This window comes from Rhipicephalus sanguineus, chromosome 5, assembly GCF_013339695.2.
Source record: "Rhipicephalus sanguineus isolate Rsan-2018 chromosome 5, BIME_Rsan_1.4, whole genome shotgun sequence".
Lineage (NCBI taxonomy): Eukaryota > Metazoa > Arthropoda > Arachnida > Ixodida > Ixodidae > Rhipicephalus > Rhipicephalus sanguineus.
In genome coordinates this window covers 195,418,303-195,442,426 of record NC_051180.1, presented here as the reverse complement: position 1 = coordinate 195,442,426, position 24,124 = coordinate 195,418,303, and the positions used below count along the sequence as shown (strand labels likewise).

The following is a 24,124-nucleotide window of genomic DNA, read 5'->3' as shown; positions in this document are numbered from 1 at the left end:
TCAAAACGCTGGAATGGGGCTTGAGTTCACCAGCGAAAAACCTTCACAAAACGCCATACAGTTTCTAGACCTAAAGATTACCTTTTCTAACAACCACCCTTGTTGGGCGTATAACCCCAGGTCTGTCAAACCACTCCTTAATTATAAGTCGGGGCACTCTAAAATAGTAAAGAAAGGCATCGCTACGTCAAGCCTCGGAGCCGCGATTAGGAAGTCGTGTAGTCACCAGGGGGAAAAAAGCTTTTCTGATCAGGTGGGTCGCCTTCAGGCAGCCGGGTTCCCGACTCCTGTAATCACTTCCGTCTGCGAAGGACTAGTGCGTCAGATTAAGAAGGGACAAAAAAATGTAGAAAAAGAGCGGCCAAAAAAATGTGCCACTATGCCCTACAAGCACAAAATGGCACATGGGTTAAAAAATGTGGCGTCGCGTTACGATGTTCAAGTACTATTTTCAGCCAAAAATAAGTTAGGAAAAAAGTGTGCCCGATGGTGAACAAAAAGCGTGATAAAAGAAGGTCTAGCGAAATTAAATGCGGTGTGAAGCACAGGGACGCAGCAATGCCTTGTGCACAAGGGGTAGTGTACAAAATACCCTTAACCTGTAAAAAAGTGTACATCGGGCAAACGGGGCGCTGCCTCTATGTACGGCTAAAAGAACATTCCGCAACCTTCAAGACATGCACGTATGCCAACCTGCCTTCGCACTGCAACAAGTGTGGGTGCAAGCCATTGTTCAGTGACACGACTGTGCTCTTTAGGCACGGTGATCAAACGACACGGGAACTTGTGGAAGCTTTCTACATTAAAAAAGAAGGAGAGTTCTGCGTCAGCCAAACTTCGGTTTCTTTACACGAAAAAGAAGTAAACTTAATCAGTCGTATGTTCGTTTGATCTTTGGTCGCTCCTGCGCAGTCTCAAGACGATGTTAAAAAGCAGTTTTCTTTTCTTTTTTTCCTTGTTAAGGTACCTTGCCAGCCCCTCTGCGCATGTTCTTGATGCTTATCATTTGTGTATAAATAATTTGCATATGCCTAATAAACCACAGTTGAGAGTCAGCGCTTGTTCTGTGTATCCCTTTCTTCGTCCCGTCCGTCTGCGCGCTGTTTTTTGCCCATTATGTATCACCAACTAGCCCAACTTTCAGTCCTGCTGCAGTATATCTCATACTACTGAAATGTGTATAATATGTGTATAATATGTCACTTATTTGTATATGTGTATGTTACTGATGTGTAAATGTGTATGATGTGGCACTGACGCAGACTGTATCAGGAGGTCAAGACCTCGTCAGGCTATTTAGCCTTTAGTCTTTGCCTCCCGCAGGGAAATTTTGTATTTTTTTTCCTGCAAAAATAAACAATAAACAATGTACAGCATGACTTACGTGCCACGCTCATGGTGCGCTGGCGGCCGTTTCGCTAGCTTGATATACACCGAAATTGGTATCTTCGGACGTGACTGTGTGGCGAACATAAATACCACGAGTTAACACCAAATTATGACACGCATGTCATGTACAGCATGACTTACGTGCCACGCTCATGGGGCGCTGGCGGCCGTTTCGCTAACTTGATCTACCCCGAAATTGATATCTGCGGACGTGACTGTGTGACGAACATAAATACCACGAGTTAACATGAATATTATGACACGCATGTCATATACAGCATGACTTACGTGCCACGCTCATGGTGCGCTGGCGGCCGCTTCGCTAGCTTGATCTACCCCGAAATTGGTATCTTGCGACGTGATTGTGTAATGAACATAAATAACACGAGTTAACATGAAAATCGTGACACGCATGTCATGTACAGCATGACTTACGTGCCACGCTCATGGGGCGCTGGCGGCCGTTTCGTTAGCTTGATCTACCCCGAAATTGGCATCTTCGGACGTGACTGTGTGACGAACATAAATACCTCGAGTTAACACGAAAATTATGACACGCATGTCATGTACAGCATGACTTACGTGCCACGCTCATAGTGCGCTGGCGGCCGTTTCGCTAGCTTGATATACACCAAAATTGGTATCTTGCGACGTGATTGTGCAATGAACATAAATAACACGAGTTAACATGAAAATCTTGAGACGCATGTCATGTACAGCATGACTTATGTGCCACGCTCATGGGGCGCTGGCGGCCGTTTCGCTAGCTTGATATACACTGAAATTTGTATCTTCGGACGTGATTGTGTGTCGAACATAAATACCACGAGTTAACACGAAAATTATGACACGCATGTCATGTACAGCGTGAATTACGTGCCACGCTCAAGGTGCGCTGGCGGCCGTTTCGCTAGCTTGGTCTACCCCGAAATTGGCGTCTTCGGACGTGACTGTGTGACGAACATAAATAACACGAGTTAACATGAAAATCATGACACGCATGTCATGTACAGCATGACTAACGTGCCACGCTCATGGTGCGCTGGCGGCCGCTTCGCTAGCTTGATATACACCGAAATCGGTATCTTGCGACGTGACTGTGTGACGAACATAAATACCACGAGTTGACACGAAAATTGACACGTATGTCATGTACAGCATGACTTACGTGCCACGCTCATGGGGCGCTGGCAGCCGTTTCGCTAGCTTGATCTACCCCGAAATTGGTATTGCGCGACGTGACTGTATGACGAACATAAAATCACGATTTAACATGAAAGTCATGACACTCATGTCATGTACAGCATGACTTACTTGCCACGCTCATGGTGCGCTGGCGGCTGTTTCGCTAGCTTGATATACACCAAAATTGGTATCTCGTGACGTGGCTGTGTGACGACCATAAATATTACGAATTAACATGAAAATCATGACACGCATGTCATGTACAGCATGACTTACGTGCCACGCTCATGTTGCACTGGCGGCCGTTTCGCTAGCTTGATATACACCGAAATTGGTATCTTGCGTAGTGACTGTGTGACGAACGTAAATAACACGTGTTAACATGAAAGTCATGAAACATATGTCATTTACAGCATGACCTACGTACCGCGCCCATGGTGCGCTGGCGGCCGTTTCGCTAGCTTGATCTACCCCGAAGTTGGTATTGCGCGACGTTACTGTGTGACGAACATAAACAATAGGAGTTAACATGAAAACCATGACACGCATTTTCCTCAATGACATACAAGACGATGTATGCAGCTCCTTGCTGGCTGCTTCGCATTACATCGATTCCCACAATGCGCGGGATCTGCCGGCTTTTTTTTTCACTGCTTTCAAATGCGTTCAAACAGTTTTACTGTTGCAGTGATGAAAGCGACATTCTGCTTTTTGGAGCAGATTCTGGAGCAGAAAAAAAATGCCAGTTTAGAGTAGCTATTGGTGTTTTCGAAGCAGATGGAAAAATATTCCAAACGACCACTGGAGTTTCTGGCACAATTTAAGCATCTCATAAATATTAATCTTTATTATTAAGCACATTGCACATGCAGTAATCACAGCACATTGCAACAAACAAATAATTAGGCAGGTGGAAGGTCATTGAACACTAAGTAAGTTTAGCTATATATTTAAATTGCAGGTACTTGTAAAACTGATCAATTTGAGCACCAAATTATAAAAGTTACCACACTTACGTACAACAGTTTACAATCGGTACGAGATCAAAGCAATCTGTTATTTTATACTTCACCAAAATAGCCTGCGTTTAAAATAAGAAAAGACAGCTTAAATGCCAGTTCCTGTGACATAAATGAGGTCAAAGGTGATAAAGCGATAAATGTAATTAGTCACAGTCGTCACAGCAGCAGTTGTGATACCGAACCGAAATAGTATGTTTGAGGTACAAATGGGCAACTATATCAGACAATGCCAGTACTTGTGGCACTATACCAATATGCTAGTATGCTGCTAGTGTAGAAGCTGCATACTACATACTAGCATACTAATCTGCATACATCTGCATCTGCATAATAGTACACAGCTTGTTTTTGGTTTTGTTTAGGCTAGCTGCATGGTCACACAGGTAAAGTTCAATGTTTTCATTTGCCCAGCGCCATATTCGAGTAGATTCGGAGCTGTTACTAACAAAATTTATAGTTTAGAGCAGCATGTAGCAGAATTTCTCGTTTGGAACAGTTTGAAGCAATTGGAGCAGCACTTCTATCCCCGCTGTTGCTGAACTGTATAAGGTGACTGTTTGAGGTAAGGCATGATATAAGCCAAAAGCGCTCGAGACGAGGACCGAAAACGTGTGTCTCAAGCCTGTCCTGTTTTTGTGCACTTTTAGTTTCTATCATCCATACGAGAGCTGCCAGGAACAAGAATCTGGTATATCATGGCATAAATTGTGCGAAGTCAACTTTCATGAAATAAAATTCATTCTGCGTGAACTTAGAGTAGTGATGAAACGTTTGTCTTGCTGATGTCAGTCGATAAGCCAATATGCTTAGTTACAGGAAATGAAAACGAAAAGAAAATACAATGAAAAGAAAACTGGGCTCTCTGCATTCCAACTCAAATTTTCACTTTCAATACAATGCCTCTAAACTCCTCTCAACAACATATACAGCCATTCCCAAACAAGATTTATGACGTCATGAGTTGAAGATGTAGCGCTGTGTCGTCTGCTGCGCAATACCACGTGCGCCCTCGTATAGACAACGTTTGTAGAATATAGTAGCACAACACCTGGCTCCTATACCCAACAATGCAGCAATAACATCCTCGTTAAATTGTGCCCACACCCCTTGATCGCGCAATGCTGCAGGAAACTACCAAGACGAACATGACAAAACGAAACGGCGTATGGCGGCCAATGCATATGGATGTTGCAACCACTTTCTGTCTTCACAGTGTACAAAAAACATGTCATTCGGGTCGAACGATTGTTCCCGCGAGAGGGTCGTTTTGGAGGGTGAGTTCGTTTGTAACCAGACCTGGTTGCCGCGCTGTTGTATACTGTCGGTCGAGCTGACTCAGGACAGAGCCGCACGGTGCGTACGAGGCTCTCACGGAGCTCTACCATTAATCGCGACAGCTGCCGGTGCATGTGCTGCTTAGTAGTGCGGCTTTAGCCAATGCGGGCAGAAAGAGCGCTTTGATCCTTCGGGAAATCCCTGTAACTCCGCTTGGAACAAGTTCGGTATTTTCTGGCGATTTGTGGGGCAGTAAACTCCTATATAGTATGCTGACTGGATGATTACTTGAAATGGTGTTGCTAGGCCCCTTCAATGCAAACTATGCTGCCCGACTTGGCTTGTTCGTTCAGTTGCATTGCAGCATTCTTATTGTTTTGTTTATCCTGCACCGGTAAAAATAAACAAGAAACATCCAACGCTCCTCACGCAGACATCACTTATATTTTATGACATGCACGTTGTAATAAAGTTGTAGGGGCAAAATCCACGATAATATTATGAGACACGCCGTAGTGGAGGGCTTTTGACCTTGTCAGAAACAGGTGTCCTTTGCATTTCCACCGCTTGGAAATGCGGCCGTCGTGGCTGGGAATAGAAACTGCGTGCTCGAGGATATAGCGACGGCAGCTGTGCGATTGCGGTCTGCGCTGGTATGACTGGTTCGCATGCATGCCTTTCTTGTGGTTCGTATCAGCAGCCGCGGGACAACACAAACAACATATGTCTGCGTAAAACGCTTCCAAGAAATACACCATGCTTTGTATTTTTCTTGTACGTGTAGGATATCAATCATCTCCAAATCATCATCACTCGAAACTATAAAAAATTCAGGGTGGACACGTTCACTTTATAAACGCACCAACATTTCTGCTAGGCAACGGGAGAATTAGGTGACGAAATCCATGCGTAAATCGTAACGGGCACTGGACCGATTTTCTGGCCACACACATATCCTTCTTGCGAAGGTGTTCATAATGCGAGGGTACCCTCCAATAATTGACGTGCGGCTGTTCAATTGGCTTGCGCACACTAAAATGCACAGGGCCGCCAGAACCATTTACGGCTGGTTAGCCAATATATTTATAGTGCAAGTAAGTGAGACTCCATTTATTTATTAAAAATACTTTTAGGGCCCGAACGCAATCTAGAAAGGAGCGGGAAAAACAATAGTTACGCACGGCATCAATCGCACGATTATCACAACAAAAGAACAGACTTGTACTGCAATGCACAATAGCCTAGATCACAAAACGTGAGGACGTTGGAGGATTATCAACACTGGTGCTTGTTGCTAGCGTCTTGCAAGGAGGCGCGTGGACGTGGATAACAAAATCAATATGAAGCAGTGCGTGAAATGCGTGGTAAGTCTTGCTGTGCTCGTGTGTGGCATGACTTCTGAGGCCAGGCTTCCTTTGTTTCCACATCGGGGCACGGCGTAAGAGCATCAGCAGTTACAAGAAAGCAGGTTCTTTTAGCCACGATATATGCGGCCAAAATGTATATCTCCCCTTAAGGTGATTAGCACTACGTGCGGCAGACGTTCATCTCTTTGGTGATCGGCACCCAAGCATCGTCATCACTGCGTTGTGTGCAGCGCCGCCTACGCACGGATCCTTGCCTTTATAAGCGACTGCGCTGGAACGGTGGTCATCACTTCGGCAGCAGTGGCTACGGCTTAAGGATTGCCCCTAACTATCCTCTGTATACTTCTACTGGTTGGTGCATCAAATTTTCCATATAGCTCACAAGTTTCTGCCGTCACCACTGCTGCCCTTTTTTGCCTTGTGTGTTTTGATCTGCATAACTCAAGATGCCAACAAATTCCGAGTTGGCAAAAGAAGTCGACCTTCTCCGTTCTGAAGTCGCAGAAATGCGTCAAAGTCTCAGTGTGTTTAATGAATTGTATGATTCTATAAAATAAAAAAATGAGAGCCTTTCCCAAGAAAATAAGTCCTTGAGTGACGAAAACAAGTCTCTGTTTGAAGTAACAAGAGCCTTACACAACGAGTAGCTGACCTTGAGCAGTATTCACGCCAAAATAATGTAGAAATTAAGGGAATCCCGAAGTCTGAAGGCGAGAGTTGTTTGACAATCGTGCAGACTTCAGGTGACAAGATGGGATGCCCCGTGGCTGCTATGGATATTGACATTGTTCACCGCGTGCCTGCCAAACAAGGAACAAACATTATAGCGCGGTTCTGCTCGCGAACGAAAAAAGCTGAATTTGCTTCCAGAGCTCGGAAGGCGAGGCTCACAACAGTTGCAATAGTACTCTCACAGAAGCCACCGACATCCATTTTCGTAAATGATCACCTCACACCCGACAACTGAAGAAGTCTAAAGGATGGAAGTTCCTGTGGACCGATAACTGTACTATCAAGGCCAGGAAGGCAGATGATACCCGTGTTCATCGGATATCTAGTGTGAAAGATTTGTCAGTCCTCAAGTAATGAAACATATCGTTTGTGTGCTTGCATTATTGTTTCAATCTTTTCTCTCGATGAAGCCAAAACTATGCTGAAGAAAAAACAACCCACATTATCCTTAATGCATTTAAACATACGCAGTATTCGTAAGCATCATGATGATCTCATCGCTCTTCTTTCCATTTTGGATCATGCTTTTTCTTTTATATGCCTTTCTGAAACGTGGTTATCATCCCACGACGGGAATATATACGGTCTTTCAGGTTACACGTCTGAATATTGCCATCGCGAAGGTTATCGTACTGGCGGTTCAGCCATTTTAGTGAAATCAGCATTGTCACACAAACGTCGTCATGACCTTTTTTTTTCGTCATTGTCTGTGTTAATCAGTATGGTTAGAAATCGAGAATACTAATATGCAGCTGCCCTACAAACGTAACATCATAATTGCGTGCATTTATCGTTCACCCTCATCCTCTTACATCGAGTTTTGTAGAGAACTTGAGCCGTTGCTAAACATACTGATTGATGAAAACAAGGATATTGTTATATGTGGTGATATTAACATCAACATTATCGACCCTAATAGTCAGTCTTGCTCCGAGTATTTACGCACTTATCTCAGCTGTGGTCTCTCATCACTAATTTCTGTTCCGACTAGGTGTGAAATTGGTGGGCCCAATACTTCAATTGACCATCTACTTTCTAGCCTACCTACAGATCATAGCACTGCTGGAATTGTGGAATATACAGCAACAGATCATTACCCTACTCTTTTTTGCATAGGTCCTTTAACACATCCTCAACCAGGAAAATATGTCAAGACTTTATTCGATTCTAAGAAATTCATTCATATGGTTCGTGCGATTGACTGGGCTGACGTGCTTGAAGAAGAATGCGGTAATAAGGCTTTTGAATGTTTCTCTGCAAAAATATCATAATGTTCTAATTCATGCACAAGTATCACAACTATCACGCGATGGTTTAGTTCGCCAAGAAAGTCTTTGATTAGTGATTCGTTTGCGGTCTATCAAAAAAAGAGATAATCTTCGTAAGAAACTTAAAGTCCAGCCGTTTAATAATACCTTGCGGTCGCGCTTCAACACGTATTCGAATGTTCTAACAGCCACTTTAAAAGATGCCAAGCATAAATACTGCGAAAATAAAATAGGGAAAAACGGAAGTGACGCTAGACGGAACTGGCAGCTAATTAAGGAATTCCTGAACGTCAGTACAACTAAAAATAGCATATTGTGTGTAAACCACAATACTACTAATATTATTGGCCCTCAAGATATTGCTAATGCTTTCAGTGATCATTTCAGTGTTACAGGCACCGATGAGCCTAATTCGACGTCAGTTAGTCTTTCACGATGTTTTCATTCCTTTTACTTATTCCCAACAACGTCGCAAGAAGTATGTAATATCATCATATCTCTTAAAACAACTGGTCCAGGTCTTGAACTTATACACCCATCAAGCATTAGGCTTGCGTGTATCTAGTCTAATAAACATCTAATGCATCTAATAAACAAATTATTTAAAGATGGGATCTTCCCTAATAGCCTCAAAATAGGTAAAGTTATTCCTGTGTTTAAAAAAGGTGACTATTAGTGCATGAGTAATTATTGTCCTATCTGCATTTTGTCTTTCTTTAGTAAAGTGATCGAAAAGCTAATCTGCAATCGTCTAAGTAAATACCTGTCCAAATTTAATCTTTTAACAAATGATCAATTTGGTTTCCGCGAGGATCTGTCTACTGAACTAGCGCTTATTACGTTTAATGAAAGGGTTGAATTAGCCATCGACCAAGGCCTTTTAGTCGGCGCTGTTTTTATTGATTTCACGAAGGCATTTGACTCCATCGACCACCGCGTTCTTTTAGGCAAACTTGAATCTTACAGCATTTCTGGGCCGCCTTTAGAATTAATTCGTAACCATTTGACAGATCATGACAGTCCAAGTTGATGGTGTTCTTTCTTCATCAAAAATTATAAATATAGGTGTTCCTCAAGGATCAATACTTGGGCCGCTTTTATTTCTCATATTCATCAATGATTTGCCGCAAATATTAACACATGCGCATTGCCTTCTTTATGCTGATGACACCACCATTTTCACATCCGATAAAAGTTCTGGTGCAGAGCAGGATAAACTTAACGCAGACTTAGCAAATGTTCATTCCTGGTGCGTAAAGAATAAGCTAACAATCAGTCCATCTAAGACAACGTTTATGATATTCCATTCCTCAAGAAAATTGCTGATTCATTATATTGCAGTTTCCTTAAATAATGATGTAATTGCCAGATCCCCGTGTACTAAATTTCTTGGTGTTGTAGATGAGAAATTAAATTTCTACTGCCATACTCAATCGCTTATTAAAAAAATCTCATTTGTTATTCACATCATCATAAAAACTCGTTCTTACTTTCATTGAAACATCCTCATGTCTTTATATTACGCGTACATACATAGTCACATTTCATACTGCCTTTCAGCTTGGGGTAATACATATGACACACATCTTCATCAGCTTGAAATTTTGCAAAAGTAAGCATTACGATTAATTACATTTCAGCCGCATACATCTCCCTCTGCTCCCATATTCAGTTCCCTAAATGCTTTACCTTTGCGCATGTTGTTCAATCATATGGTGCTACTACTAATATTTCGTCTCATAAATACCGAACTCAATATTCCGGGTTTTTCTTACTCCAGCCTCATTAATAACAATAATACAAGATTTTCAAAACAACTTAATCTACTTCTTTCTAAAGTTAGAACAAATTATGGGAAATTTACCATTGCATTTTCAGGAATTTCACTTTGGAATTCATTACCATCAGATATTAAGTTATCTTCATTATTATCATTCAAACGTAGAACTATGGAACGTTTCATTAGCATTTTGTCACACAAATAGAATTCATTACGTTTTTTTTACAGCACACTTTCAAAATGTACCATTGCCTATTTCTTAAGTGTTTGAATTTTGCCTTTATTTGATGCTTGTTTGCATTGTCGGTTGCACGTGACATTTTTCCTTGTTTGAATTTATGTGAATTTGTAATTTTTTCCATTTGACTTTTTAAATATCTCATTTTATCATTTGTGATTATAATAATAATTCTTTTATTTATGAATAGTGTTCCCTTCTATTATGGACGCACTAGAAATTATATAAAATATGTGACTCACTCTTTGCCGAGATTCTTGTAACCCCCATTTTGTTTTTGTTAGGAGGTCCCCCTGACAGTTTTTACTTCGGGACCTCCGAATGCGCAATTATATGTCTACGTTCTTGTATTTTTTTATTTTGTCAAATAAATCAAATAAAATATACCAATGCAACGGTGAGCGAAAACGCAAAGTGCGCAGCGACCCGTTGCCAGTGCGTACAATTATGAGCAAGAATGGCCTGTCGGTATGGCGTTGTTAAAAGGAGACACGGAAGGCTGCAAACAGACTTAACTTTATTGCGTGCAGTGGGCTGACTTGAAACGGTCTCGCCTGTACACACGCGATAGTTTAGATAATCAGCACGTGTTCATACAGCGAACGGCAGGTTTTCTAGACAATTTCCTCTCTATGTGCAACTCTTTTAACAGGCGTAAGGGAACAAAAGAAAAAGGCAGGAACCTCACGATCATAAACCGCAAAAATTAGTTATTTGCGCCGAGAACATCAAAGAATCAAAATGTAGCAAAAAAGTTTGAAGTTGTTTTTACCACAAATGATATCACTTCTCCGGTATTTATATGCCAGAAAAGAACTTCTCTGAAAGACGAGTAAATTGTTGCTCTAAGGTTTAAAAGAATCAAACACTAAGCGGTAGATGTGCACACACAAAATCAATTTCATTGGAGGTAACATGCACGGGGCACGAGCGCCCGAGGCGCCATCTTGAAAAGCGTACAGTAAAACAAGGAATCGCACGTGTTCAAAAATTTTTGATTTATGCGCAACGCAGCAAATGTGCCGTTTATACAGCCCCCCACCCCATTCTTAACCACTGAATGGCTTCCATTGCGGTTCGAGCAAGACTACTCGTGCACAGAATTCGGTGCGGGATAGATTAACTCTTGCGAGTTTCGAGTTCCAACAAGAAAGCTTTCTCAAATTTCATTTGGGCTTGTATATGGGTCACCTATGTATCTCTTCTCAGCAAAAAAAAAAAAATGTTCCCAGAAAAGCTGCTATAGCTGGAATATGACTTAAAGCAGCGCGAAGAGACAACAAGAAAAGAAACACCACAAGAGAAGCGTTGACTGGTAACTGAATTTTATTTCAGAAAGCTGCATACTCCGTCAAAAAAAGAAAAGCAAGAACCAAATAGCATGCGAACTATTAGTACAGACACTCTTGTCTATTGCATAGGCTACGCAATGCCGCGCTGACACGCTTACGCTTGTCTTCTGCCTTTGGTGCTCTTCTTGCTTTTTTGGTCGCTTTCAATAGCATTTCGAATAGACCAGTCTCTTCGCGCTGCTTGAATTCAAAGTAAGCCAACTGGACTAAACAAAGTTACTCTCACCGCACACCTTTGAAGACGGCACGACATGTGACCTTTATGCACGGGGCGGTATGTACTCCTGTTGCTTCAAACAAAGTTCACTTTTACGTTCTCTTCATGTCCCGCCTGCGCGATTTTACACGGTGCTGTTTTTAGGATGCCACTGAAACGCGAGCGCTCTTTGCGCGAACGAACACCTCAGAGAAAGTCCAAATTTAATGAAGGCCAGCGTAGGCGACAAGCCAGATGGCCGACGACAAAGAAGGTGCCATCGGTAATCGCTCTGCACTCGCCATTCTAGTTCCTTGATGATGGTACCCACCTAGTGTCTGATAATCCGTGTTAATCTTTCGCCGCATCCGGCTCCTTCATGACTTGGGTGTGCATAGAGCTTGACGGTGAGCGCTTCATGTGTCTGGTGTTATTGGTGATTTTCAGTCGCGAAATTGCCGGCGCAATAAATGCGTCCCCCCCCCCCCCCCTGGCCCCCTCCTCGAGCAAGGCGTCTGGCAAGCTCACCTGCGTCATGAGCCTGTCGGCACCAGTTCCTTCTTCGTCCTTGAAGACAATATCCGCATTGTAATTGGGCACGAGGTCTCTGAACCGTTTGTGACCGCGGTCCACGCGTCCTTCGGGCAGTCCGCTAGCCGCAAGCATGTTCTCGGGTACGTTGGGCACGTGCTGCTTGAACACCAGCGGCGTCAGCTTGCGCGGACTGCGCCGGCGGCCGCCGCCGGGTCCCGGAGAACAACTTCGCACCGCGCACGGCAGCAGCAGCAGCAGCAGCAGCGCGTAGCAGCACCGGACCAAGCCGGGGGGGTCGCGCATCCTCAGATCCGCCTGCGGAGGAGCACCATCGTCGCACGCGCGACTCGGATCCTTCGGCGGTGCCGCGCGCTGCGCTCCGACGGACGCGCTCGCATTGGCTGGCACAAGCTCCACCTTCGGCGTCACGTGACATGGGCGCCCACTTCCGGTACAGCACGAAGGGACCGCCCTGCTCCTCGCCCCCCACGAAGCGGCGCCCATCGTCGGCCTCTCCCCGTCGCTTCGCTCATGCACTACGCTCGCTTCCGGATCGCCAAAGGTGCACTCAATTTTCCGCTTCCACAAGCGTAGCCGAGGTGCCAAGCATAGCCAAGGGGAGGGAAGAGTCGAAATCCTTCCCGAAATTTTCTGTATTATGTGCACACAACAGCACCTTCCTGAAGAGATCAGTGTTCAGGATATCAAGGTGCTATGGTGACCAGCGAGCAAGTGAAATATTCAAGGCCTATACGCCGGCAAAACAGGCGATTTGTGCGTGAGTAAGTCTTCGTTAGCGTTCCTCACCAAGGAACTTGCGTTTTTCTTTTTACGTGAATGGTGGCAACTGTAGGAGTGCTGTTATTGGGATATATATATATTATATATATATATATATATATATATATATATATATATATATATATATATATATATATATATATATATATATATATATATATATATATATATATATATATATATATATATATGTCAGACAAGCACCAAGGCGCATAGGAAGTCCCAAGGTAACATTGCTATGCAAATTAGTGTGTGTGGGGGGGGCACCTTCATCAGTGCAAGCGTGAATAATGCGCATAGTTGTGCTCGTAAATATGGAAAACAGAAATGAGGTGTACCTCACAGGTACACGTTTAATGCAACTTGACTTGGGAACCATAGAACTACATCAGCTGGACACGTGTGGGAAAGAAACGCAGGAAGGACAGTGCTAAGGAGTGAAAAACAAGCCAAAATATTACAGTAAAGATATGTGAGTTAACTCTCGAAGAATGATAGAGAGATCTTTATTTGCGAGGCAATTCCTTCGTTTTCTGCTCTACCAAGTGAACGTCAGAAAGCGATCTGTGAAGCTGCGCAAAAATGCATGCGCAACAATGCGCCGCGGTTCTAGGCGTACCGCGCCCAACGCGGAATGTTAGAGTGACACTCACATAAGAACCACCCTGTCACGTATGTTCTGGACCAAATAAAGTTGTTTCACCTAATAAAGTTGTTTAACATGCGGAATATTTCTCTTTTTCCGCTGGAGTTTTCTGTACTTTTCTTTTGAAATAAAACTATTTTTATTAATAAATATTTTAACAAGCAGCAGGTTAATTTGTTAAATTTTACTTTCCTTCATGTTGAGCTGTTGCCTCGGCTGACTCCCTTAGTGAATCACTTAATTTCTCAACTTCTTGCGAGTCTTGTTTGCGGTTGCCAGTTTTGTACAAAAAAGTGCTCTACATTTATGAGAAAACCTGACGAGGTAAAGAGTGTCATTCACACTACTCCAGGGGTGTATTGTATGATTTTATTATTTTCAATTTCATCTAACCAAGGCCCCGAGTATCTACGAGTGTTGTTGCGAGCCGTGACTCGAGTAAATAATGAAGCAAAACGAGCAGTTTCTCCTGCTGCGGACAGCATTCCCACTCTCGTCCTGAAGCCTCGTGTAAGCGCTACTTTCCCTGCACGTCTTGCACACTGTAAGAAAAAGTTAGCCGAGATTGGGCTTACTTTTAGTCCTCGCAGTTGCACCTCGCCGCACCAATGGTCGGTCCACTCAAACGCTCCATTCGGATGAACTTTTTATCCCAGGGATGATTTTCTTCAGTTACTATCCGCAAGACAATACTTTTTTCGCGTGTTTCTTTCCGCGGTGAGCAACAAATGCCACAGAAAAGAGCACGCAAAAGAATATTTAGTCATGCGTGTGTCACTGCTTTCGCATTCAGTGCGACAACGAAAGACAAAAGTGAGACAATGAAACATTTTATTTTTTTTATACATATGAAGTTTCTGCTTTCTTTCATTGAATTCACTACAAAATGTCCAATACAGGTTCAGCCGCGTACACTCTAAAAACTGAAACTCCTGCAGTGAGAGTTATAGAGCTGTGTTACTCCCACAGATCTCATTATACTCTCTCTCAGGGAGGCGCTTTACTCTCTTTTGGCCAGGAGGAGTGAAAAGGCCTTTCACTCCTCCTGGCGAAAGAGAGCAAAGTGCCTGTTTCACTCCCGCATCCCACGAGAGAGTAAAAGGTTGTTTTACTTTCTTGCCATATAAAAGCTTGTTTCAGAGCTTGTTTTAGTCTTGCAACTCTCCAAATATAACGAGCTGTAAAGAAAAGTTCGTGCAGTCTAATATCGCTGGCAGTAGCTCAGTCGATGAAGTGACGGCGATAGATTCCTCGTCAACTTATCGCGACGAAAACCGCTGACATGCACAAAGAATCTGCGATCATAAATGTACGCGATTATACTCACACGTACGCACACTCTGAGTCAGGTCCTAGTTATTAACTGACTAGAGGCGGCACGCCGCAGCGTACGCAATAAAATGCTGTGGACAGAAAACACGAGATAAAAAAGAAAAAGGTGGGGGGGACGCTTAGTTTCGCCTTTAAAACGCGACAGCGGTATTCGTACACACGCATGGTCGCGCGCGCGCGCGCACGCACGCACACACACACACACACACACACACACACACACACACACACACACACACACACACACACACACACACACACACACACACACACACACACACACACACACTATCGCCTTCTCAATCGCTAGCTTGCCTGCGCTTCTAGATGGAGACGTATACACAGTGCCGCAAGGAAAGCCAAAGTGCAAACGCCCTCTCTCTCTTTGCATCTACCTCGACTTTTCGCTCACGACCAACCAACGCTGCTTTTTCGCTCAGAACCAATGACGCCCACGCCGCCGACACCGGAATTTCTGCGAGACGAGCTCTTTGACGCTATCGCCTTCAAAAAAAAAAAAGATATATAAACGCGACTTCCTTCAAGCAGCCGCTAAACGGGAGGGCTGTTACATGAGCCGCCGAGAGAAACACGATAACGCAACCTTACGACGCAGGCACGCAGGCGCGAGCGAGGAAAGACAAAATAAAAAACACACACACACACACACACACACACACACGCGCGCACCAGGAGAGGAGAAGCGTGCGTGCTCAAGTCGAAGTCTCGCCGTCGCCCGTCGCTGCCTTCGCCATTTTCTCCCGTTGCCCGGTCATCGAAGTTTCCGAATCGCTCAGCTGTGTCGGCTGTGCGTGCCCGTGTCCTGTGTGTGCGCGACTCTGATCTCAACGCTGGACGTGAACGGCATTTAGCGACGGCAATGCAACATCGCGTACTGTGAGCGTGTTCGTGTTGGTTTCATGATGGTCTGAAGACTCAAGCGTGCTTGCACCTTCGTGTATTCGTGTTCGGCCAGCACCTGGTTAGGCACAGTCGGAAATGTGAACGGTAAGTGGTGCTTCTGTGTTCTCAGTTTCGCGTCGCTCACGTGTGTAGTGCTGCGCGTGGAAAGTACAATAAAAAGCAGAATGGAAAAGCATTACGCGCATATACGTGTGATGCCTGATGCGCGTTTAAAAAGCTTTTGTGAAGGCACACGCTTCGCACGGCCAGTCTATCGAAGAGCGGGTACGCCTCAATGAAGACAATTTGTGCTATACAATTTCTTTGCTTGCCATAAAGCGTGAATGCGGCAGCGTGCTTTCAGAAAATATAAACAAGCGAGAGGCTGCGGTTATCACTCCGTCATGTGTGCATTAAGGCTAACTTTTGTTTTCAGTTGATTCAGTTATTGTAGTTGTCAGCCTCGGTTGTACGATGGTTGCGGTGCTCGGCTGCCGACCCGAAAGTCGCGGCTTCGATCTCGGCCGCGGCGGTAGCATTTCGGTGGAGGCTAAACGCCTGTGTACTCTGCGATGTCAGTGCACGTTAAAGAAAACAGATGGGCGAAACTTCCGGAGCCCTTCGTTGCGCCCTTCACTTTTTTAGAAAAACGCCTATTTTCATAATTCATTTTCGGTAAAACACCCCCCTCCATCAGAATTTCGCTCCCCCCTTTCCCCTGTGGCTACGGGCCTGGCGTACGCTATTCCAAATCTCCCTAATATTAGTAAGTGGGAATACTTTTCGATAACAATTTTGCATTGCGCACTTTGTTCGTCCCTAAGACAAAAAAAGAAACAGCATACCATATATAGGGTAATAACGTCATTAGGTTGGACTAGAACGAATAAATTATGCTGCAGAGATATGATTATGGCCATATTATGTGAAAGTTGTCTGCTAAGTGACAGCGTTTATGGTGAAGCACGTGCATTTTACGATAATGTCACTTAATTCGTGACAATTTTGTGACATAATTAGTGACATCTTGAACTTTCATGAATTTCATGTGGATATTCTCATCAAGTTGAAGATGTGCGAGCTGTGCCAGGCTTATTCAGTCACATCAGTGCAAGTCAGCTCAATGCAATACTGATGGCAGAGGGACAATAATTAAAAAAATGTGACTCTCATAAGACTATTATGAAGCTTTGAAGCAAGGCTAAGCAGCCATTAAACATTATCACAGTTAAAAAAAACTAATGTTCAGCAAGAACAGAACACCTTTCGTCATTTCTTATGGGTTACTTCTTTAAGTCATATGTAAGCTTCCTACCATCATGCTTCTTGATGAATGTGAATATTGTGTTTAGTGCAGCACCAGAAGCAGTAGACAATGGCCCGCAGGTCACCAGATGACTCTATCGCAAATTCTCAAAGGATGTGCTGTTGTGCACCTACTCCTTGCTGTATCATGCTGTTTTGAGCTCTTTCATTAGCATGATACACGGCAAACAACTTAATTTATCAGAAACTCAAATGCTGTGTTTTTGACGAAATGGTAGGTGTGGAGTGAACTTGAAACCACAAGTATTTGCTTTCTAGTCTCGCACAGGCAGTGAAATTTGTGGTTGTCTGTAGGTTGGCTGTAGGTTATGAATGTTTGTGCAGTTGGCAACACTACACTACTGAACTTGATGTGTATATTTGTAAATGCTGCAAGACTTAAAATGAAGGAAGGAAAGAAAGAAATAGATGGAAAGACAGGCAGGTTAGCCACATCTCAAACTGGCTGGCCATGCTGTGCAAAGGGAGAGGGTACGAGGAATAAAGGATAATACAAAAGAAACTTTACAGAAAAAGAACAAAGCAGGAAAGAAGAGTATGATGCCTCGTAAAGTCTGTCTCTAAGCTCACTTTTGCGTAAGAAGCACAGCGGCACTTTCAATGCTAACATCAAACGGGAGCAGCAATGAAAAAGCTCTGGAATCTGTTTTTCCTGAGATTAAAAAAAAACGCTTTATCTACACTGCCAGTTTTGTATTATGTACTGAATTAGTTCTTGGTGTTCGAGTGCATTAGGATAATAAATTTAGAGTTAAAGGATTGTTGCATGCATGGACGTCTAACTGAATTTATGCCGGTTATCTGAATTAGGTATTGGCGTGCTTTACAGCTGTTTAGTGCAGCATGAAATAGTGAGTCACTGCAAAAAATCTGTACATTTTTTTTCTTTGCAGAAGGTGCTCAAGATGGCACATGCAACGCTATGCAGCTGTGGACACCAGCAGCTTGATAAGAACTCTTGAAGCTCATCTGGATGCTTCACAGAACCTGGGTTGGTAGCAGTAATCTCGTTAGGAGAGAGTGATCAAATAGAATCCGTTTCTGAATTGTGCAATGCATACCTGTGTTTAATGAAGCAAGTCATTGATACATTGGAAACATTGAGAGTATCACTATTTTGAGTCCAATGTCATGGTAGCTCTTATCTCAGTCATCCAATACAGTATGCAGAATCTGCACCTGCACTCTGTCATGCCTATAACACTATATTGAATTTACAGTGGAGTGCCTCGATAATAGACACCTGTAGCATGATATTGACTGTATTGTGAGGGATTCATAGTGTTCCTGGCGAAATGGTCAGTACTTATATAACGGCAGTGCTAAGAAGACAAGGACAAGAAAGTGCACATCAAGAGCGCTTACTCACAACTGAAAGCTTTATTGCCTAAACATGAACCTCGCCTATTACCCACCAACTAGTTCACATTCCCGTTTTGCTTCAAACGGTCAGTATTGTGATGCATTACCTTAACAATGAAGTGGCATATACATTGATATACATTGAAGCTCACTAGCGCATTGTTATTATGGTGTTTAACTTTATTTTTGTGTTTGGTAGTTTCAAAACCGTTCACAATTTCCGACACAAATGTTAGTCCTGTTGTGAGTCACAACAGGACTAACATAGGATGGGCTGCATGCGCCTTGTGATTTAAGTTATCACTGTTAGGAAAATTTTTACATTCATTTCCACTTGATAGTTATATTAATTGCTTGTCTAGTTTGTGTTGGCTAGGGGAGATTTAAGGTAACAGCAAGCAGTAAGCAGCATATAAAATTTTCAGTATGCACGCATTTCATAGTTGGCAGAAGCAGGATGGTGCAGTGCTTACAGGCAGGCGCTATGTGCACAGCTGGTTTAGTCCGAAGTGCTGTGAGAAAGACAACATCTAGATGTTGCTTTGGCATAAACAGAGCTTTATATTTAAATGTGAATTAAAAAATCGAGGCTGTCCACTGTGGCATGCCTCATAAGTACTATATATCTATATTTTGTCCCGTCTAGCCTAGGATTTTAAATAATTTATTTGGGAGAACTTGCACTAAGTTTTGAGGATAAATGAATTATTTTTGTAATAGGAGTTGCCTCCACAAAACAACAAGCAACACTGCACACTAGCTTTTGTACCTTGTTCTTTTTCTAGGTGTATAAAAACATGGCAGCAAAACATGGACAAGCAATTGAGCCTCGTCTTTCTGTATTATAATGCTGCGTCTTTCTAGATATTACAAGAATGAAAGTGTGCTGCACACTCATTGCATATCTCACAAGAAAATACTTGGCAGCTTCTTAATTTTGTATTTTTCTGTTTTTTCGGAAAAGTCTGCAGTAAGAGAAGACAGGTGGGTATTTTGTATGGATGCAGAAAGCTTAAGACTTCTTTGCTTGATATCTTTTTCAGGAAGACTGAACACTTTTGGCAAAGCAGCAACAGTTCTGGCCCACCTGTTTGTCTACAAGACGGTCTCTTCTGTGAACACTCCTGTGCCATACAGTATACTATACTGATGATCTTGTACATCTCTCAGTATTTAGGATTGTGAGCACTTGGACTGCTGCACTGTGTTATGCACGGTGCTGAGTCCGAACATTGCAATAACAGTGTGCATTTGAAAATTTTACATGGCTTGAAAAGATGCTGAATGTAAACTCATTTAATTTACTAAGCATGGTTCTTTACTGTTTTACAGCCGTTATTTATTCCCTGCTCAATTTTTATTCAACCTCATGGCATGTCCAGTCCTTGGCTATAATGTGCCAAGCCACCACCAGTATTGATGGGCAATTTTTAATTCAAAGTATGTTATTACCTAACTCCGAGGTAACTTTCCTGTCACGGTATTCGCGGATTCATTTTCAATGTGGCACTTCTGCATGAGCCATAAATTGAGCTGTTGAAGGTGACGAGGAACCAATTTTCCGGTCGCATTTCATGGCACTAGCTGGCATGTAAATATTGTAACCATTGGTCTACTATTTATGCATAATAATGCGGGTGAATAGGGTTGCGAAATAATGCCATGTTCCCAAGCTTAACGTTATAAATTTACATTATTTCTTAAAAATATGTGAATAAAGGCGACTGCGTTTACAAACATTGGCAGATGGATCTATGGTCGACACCACAGGTCTTTATACAAAACATTGAACTGCACAATCATGCGTAACATGTTTTCATGCCTGAGGGCAAACTAATGCTATATATAAGAACAATGGTACACCACCATGCCTAAGTGTTGCAAGCCTTTATTACTTATCGAGTTGCCTTCATGTGTAAGCAGACACCAAGTTCTCTGTGCATCAGAGGCATAGGCAGAAATTTTTTTCGGGGGGGGGGGGGGTCGTCTCCTTGATTTGAAGTGGGAGCCGGGCAGCCAGATGTGTTCAGTTGTCATTTTGGGCTCTGTATGCCATAGCAAAAAAAAATTTCGAGGGGGGGGGGCGAGGGATGCCCGGTGTGCCCCCCTGGCTACGCCACTGCTGTGCATGCCATCTCTTTGGATTGTACTTGCATACTGGCATTTCGAAGTGTATGTGTCTTGCTTTGTGATGAATTTTCGTACTATACTTTCATAATATTTTACTGCTGTGAATTAGTGCTCAGGTTGCATTGTGTATGTTGTTTCATCTGTTCAATAATGAGCATATAGGTTCTGTGGTAGATGAAAATGTATAATTTACATTGACATTGTGAATGTTATTGTTTTGATTCTAATAAAGTGCTACAACCAGCATTTATTGTATCATTTGAAGTTTTAAGAATTTGTAATGCATTCAAACAAAAAAGTCCTTGTACATGTAAAAGAAATTGTTCAGGCTCTGATATATAGGTCGTGGTTCTCAGCCATGGATGTTTTGGAGACCCCTTGTGGACTGGTGGAAGTGATGAGGGACCCCTTGCAGTGAGAAGTAAGGAGGGGGGTGGGGGTGAGGGCTTCTAAATTAGCACAACATGCAGCGTGAAACAGGTGCCTTGCGTTTCTCCGTGGCAAAGAATGGTCAAACTAAAGTGCCACGCCAATTCAATCTCAACAGCTTGTCACTAAGTTGTGCGATCTGCCGCCACATTTCAACTGTTTCTCGCTACGCTTTCTCTTCAAATATGCAAGCCTGGAAAAGCACATGTGGTAGAAAATTGCAGTAAAAGCTTTACAGCCATCTCATGGAAAGCATAAGTCAGCTCCGCCGCAATGCATAACCGTTATGCGGTGAAGCAAAACAAAAATAGTGTGGGCCGCTGTCATTGGACATATTGTTTCTTCAAAAAAGGCGTATTTTCTTTTTTGTTCGAAGATGCGTTTCGCGGACCCCCAGAAATGGCTTCGCTGACCCCCCCCCCCCCTTTAGAACCACTGCATGCTATAGATAATGCTTGCGTTACCAGATGGGTTTAACCGATGATTCTTGCAAAACATCGTGCAAATAAGCGACAGGCAGTAAACGGAAACAGATCAACTGTGATCGAACATTGATGGGTTGATCATTTATCAATGGTCGCATAATTTGTAGATTTGGAATCTACAATTGGACAGGTACACGAGGTAGTAGGAGTGCACATGGCACCCACTTTTTTCAGTTTTTATTTATCTGCTGCACTCATGTTCGTGCTATGTGTAATCCTGAATCACGAAAAAGTCAAGTTGTGTCCTGCCGTGACAAAAATATCCTAATTAAAATGACACCTTATTTTCTGAAGAACAGCTGTTTCACTGAGGCATACAATAATGCCTTTTAAATGCGAAGCATTTCTTAGCGAACCTTTGGCACTTTGAGCGTTTCTATCTACGTATCTATCTACCTATCTATCTAGCCGCCTATGTTTGGGTGCTCTCGTGATCGCCCCCTTAACTTGTTGTAGACCAAAAGTAGCGTGGGAGGGTAAGAGGACTTGACGAATATGACTGTCTAGTCGTGACATGAAAAACGTGAAAATCCTCTCGCATACGTCGTCAAACCCTTTCCTCCGGAAACGTATGGCACATACCCGTTTACGACTGGCCGCGTTGTACGGGTATGCGCCACAGGTGATTGACAGTTTCTATCTAACCAGGAATGGCGAGAACAGACATTGGTAATTTAAATGAGAGCGTGTTAAGAAAAACCGATATCGGCAGCGTTGATACGAGGAATGGAAAGAATACAAATCAGCATCTCAGCAGGAATCGAACCCAAGCATTCTGCGTGGCAGTTAGGTATTCTACCACAGAGCCATGCTAGGTCTGGAAACCGCTTTGGAAAAAAACACCTTATGCAACCGTACTGTCGGTGCAACGTCAATTGTGGTTGTGGTGCTGGCTATCTAATTTTATAACAAAGCAATAAGCGCTACATGTGTACTCCTTCGATGCAGGCGTCATGCAAGGTATATGTCTGTGCTTCCAGCGTTGGCTCCGCTTTTATAGCAATCTAATAAACATTACACTTGTATTCCTATGATTCAGCAAGGTATATTCTAGCGTCGCTCGATCCTGGATGAATACGCTAACGAGCGTTACGTATGATATTCACATCACTGCGCCATAAAGTGCACTTCGTTTAGATAATACTGAAGTATGTACGGTGCTGACGTTACGTCAGACCATCAGTTACCCTTTAAACGCCAGTGTTGTCGACGTGCCTGGTATGCCCACGATGTGCACCCTACTGCACTTACTAAAACACGTCGATCCACATCGTAACGCTTGACTCAAAGAAAAAAAATGCACCATTGAACTACTCGCTGACTGCTTCGCATGAAACCGATTCCCACAAGATGTGGGATCTGCCGAATTTTTTTTTTAATAGGTACTGCACAATCTCTTCAGGAGTAGTGCCAACTACACGCGGGCGTTCGCAATACAGAGGCGCAACAGTATTATCTTTTCTATTTTAAGGGAGACATGTCACTCGCGAATTAATGGACATCGTGCTTAACCTTGGTGGACGCCTTCGACATACATTTGAACGACGGCGTGATACGGAAGAGTAAGGGTTACTTAGTAAAAGGTAGCTAGTCTCCGAGTATAAAAGCAAATAAATACTGACTATGACCAATTCAGAAGCACTGTATGTCGTGCTTCAGCGCGCGTAAGTGCTCATCGCGCAAATATTCGTCTAACTGCTCAGAGGTGCCGCTGACCCTGCGTGCAGATCGCAACAGCACCTACACGCGCAATAAATGCACATGCTTGTATAGGTGCACGCTAAAATACCCTTGGAACTCTGACATCGACGTATGTAACAAAAATATGCGACATATGATGGTCTTCGAATAGCTGAGAACGCACTGCCGACACTTGCAGCTCGCGGCAAAAATAACCAAAACTGCTCTAACAGCACACGCTCGTAGAATACACATACGTGAGTTTCGCTATCTAAACGTACTTTTCACGCCGGTATGGGCAAATTTTTGGGCGAGCGAGACATCCACGATGTATGGTGAACACACAAAAACACACGTTTATCATTTCTCTTGCGGCACGACAAACGACGAACAGAAGTCGGAGCTGAAGGTGCTAACGGTGGCCTTCGTGAGTTCATGGCGCCGCGCTAACTATTTACTAACCTAATGCACGCGCAAACACCCGCTGATGATGCAAAAAAAGAAGTAGCAAGCTGCGCCCTCTCGTTGCAAACCACTTAATAAATATATAAGGCCGTGAAAAGTCAACGAAGCACGCGGTGGCTCTGTGGCGTAGTAGTTAGAGTGTCTGCTTTCGGTGCTTGTGGTCATGAGTTCGATTCCTGTGTCGTGTGCGATTTGTATGTGTTGTCATATGTGCGTGTTTACATTGA

At 43.3% G+C, this 24,124-nt stretch overlaps 1 protein-coding gene across 2 annotated transcripts in view; it reads right to left on the bottom strand.

Annotated features, from left to right (window-relative positions):
- Positions 1 to 24,124, bottom strand: part of LOC119394554 (indian hedgehog protein) — a 349,717-nt gene that overhangs the window by 217,755 nt on the left and 107,838 nt on the right. The window contains exon 1 of one of the 2 annotated variants that reach the window (XM_037661875.2): positions 12,333 to 12,676. The exons of the other annotated variant lie outside the window; for it this stretch is intronic. Coding sequence (XP_037517803.1) covers positions 12,333 to 12,641 — 309 coding nt within the window. The 5' untranslated portion in view covers positions 12,642 to 12,676. Of the gene's footprint in view, positions 1 to 12,332; positions 12,677 to 24,124 lie in introns of those variants that run through there. 2 annotated transcript variants of the gene reach the window in all.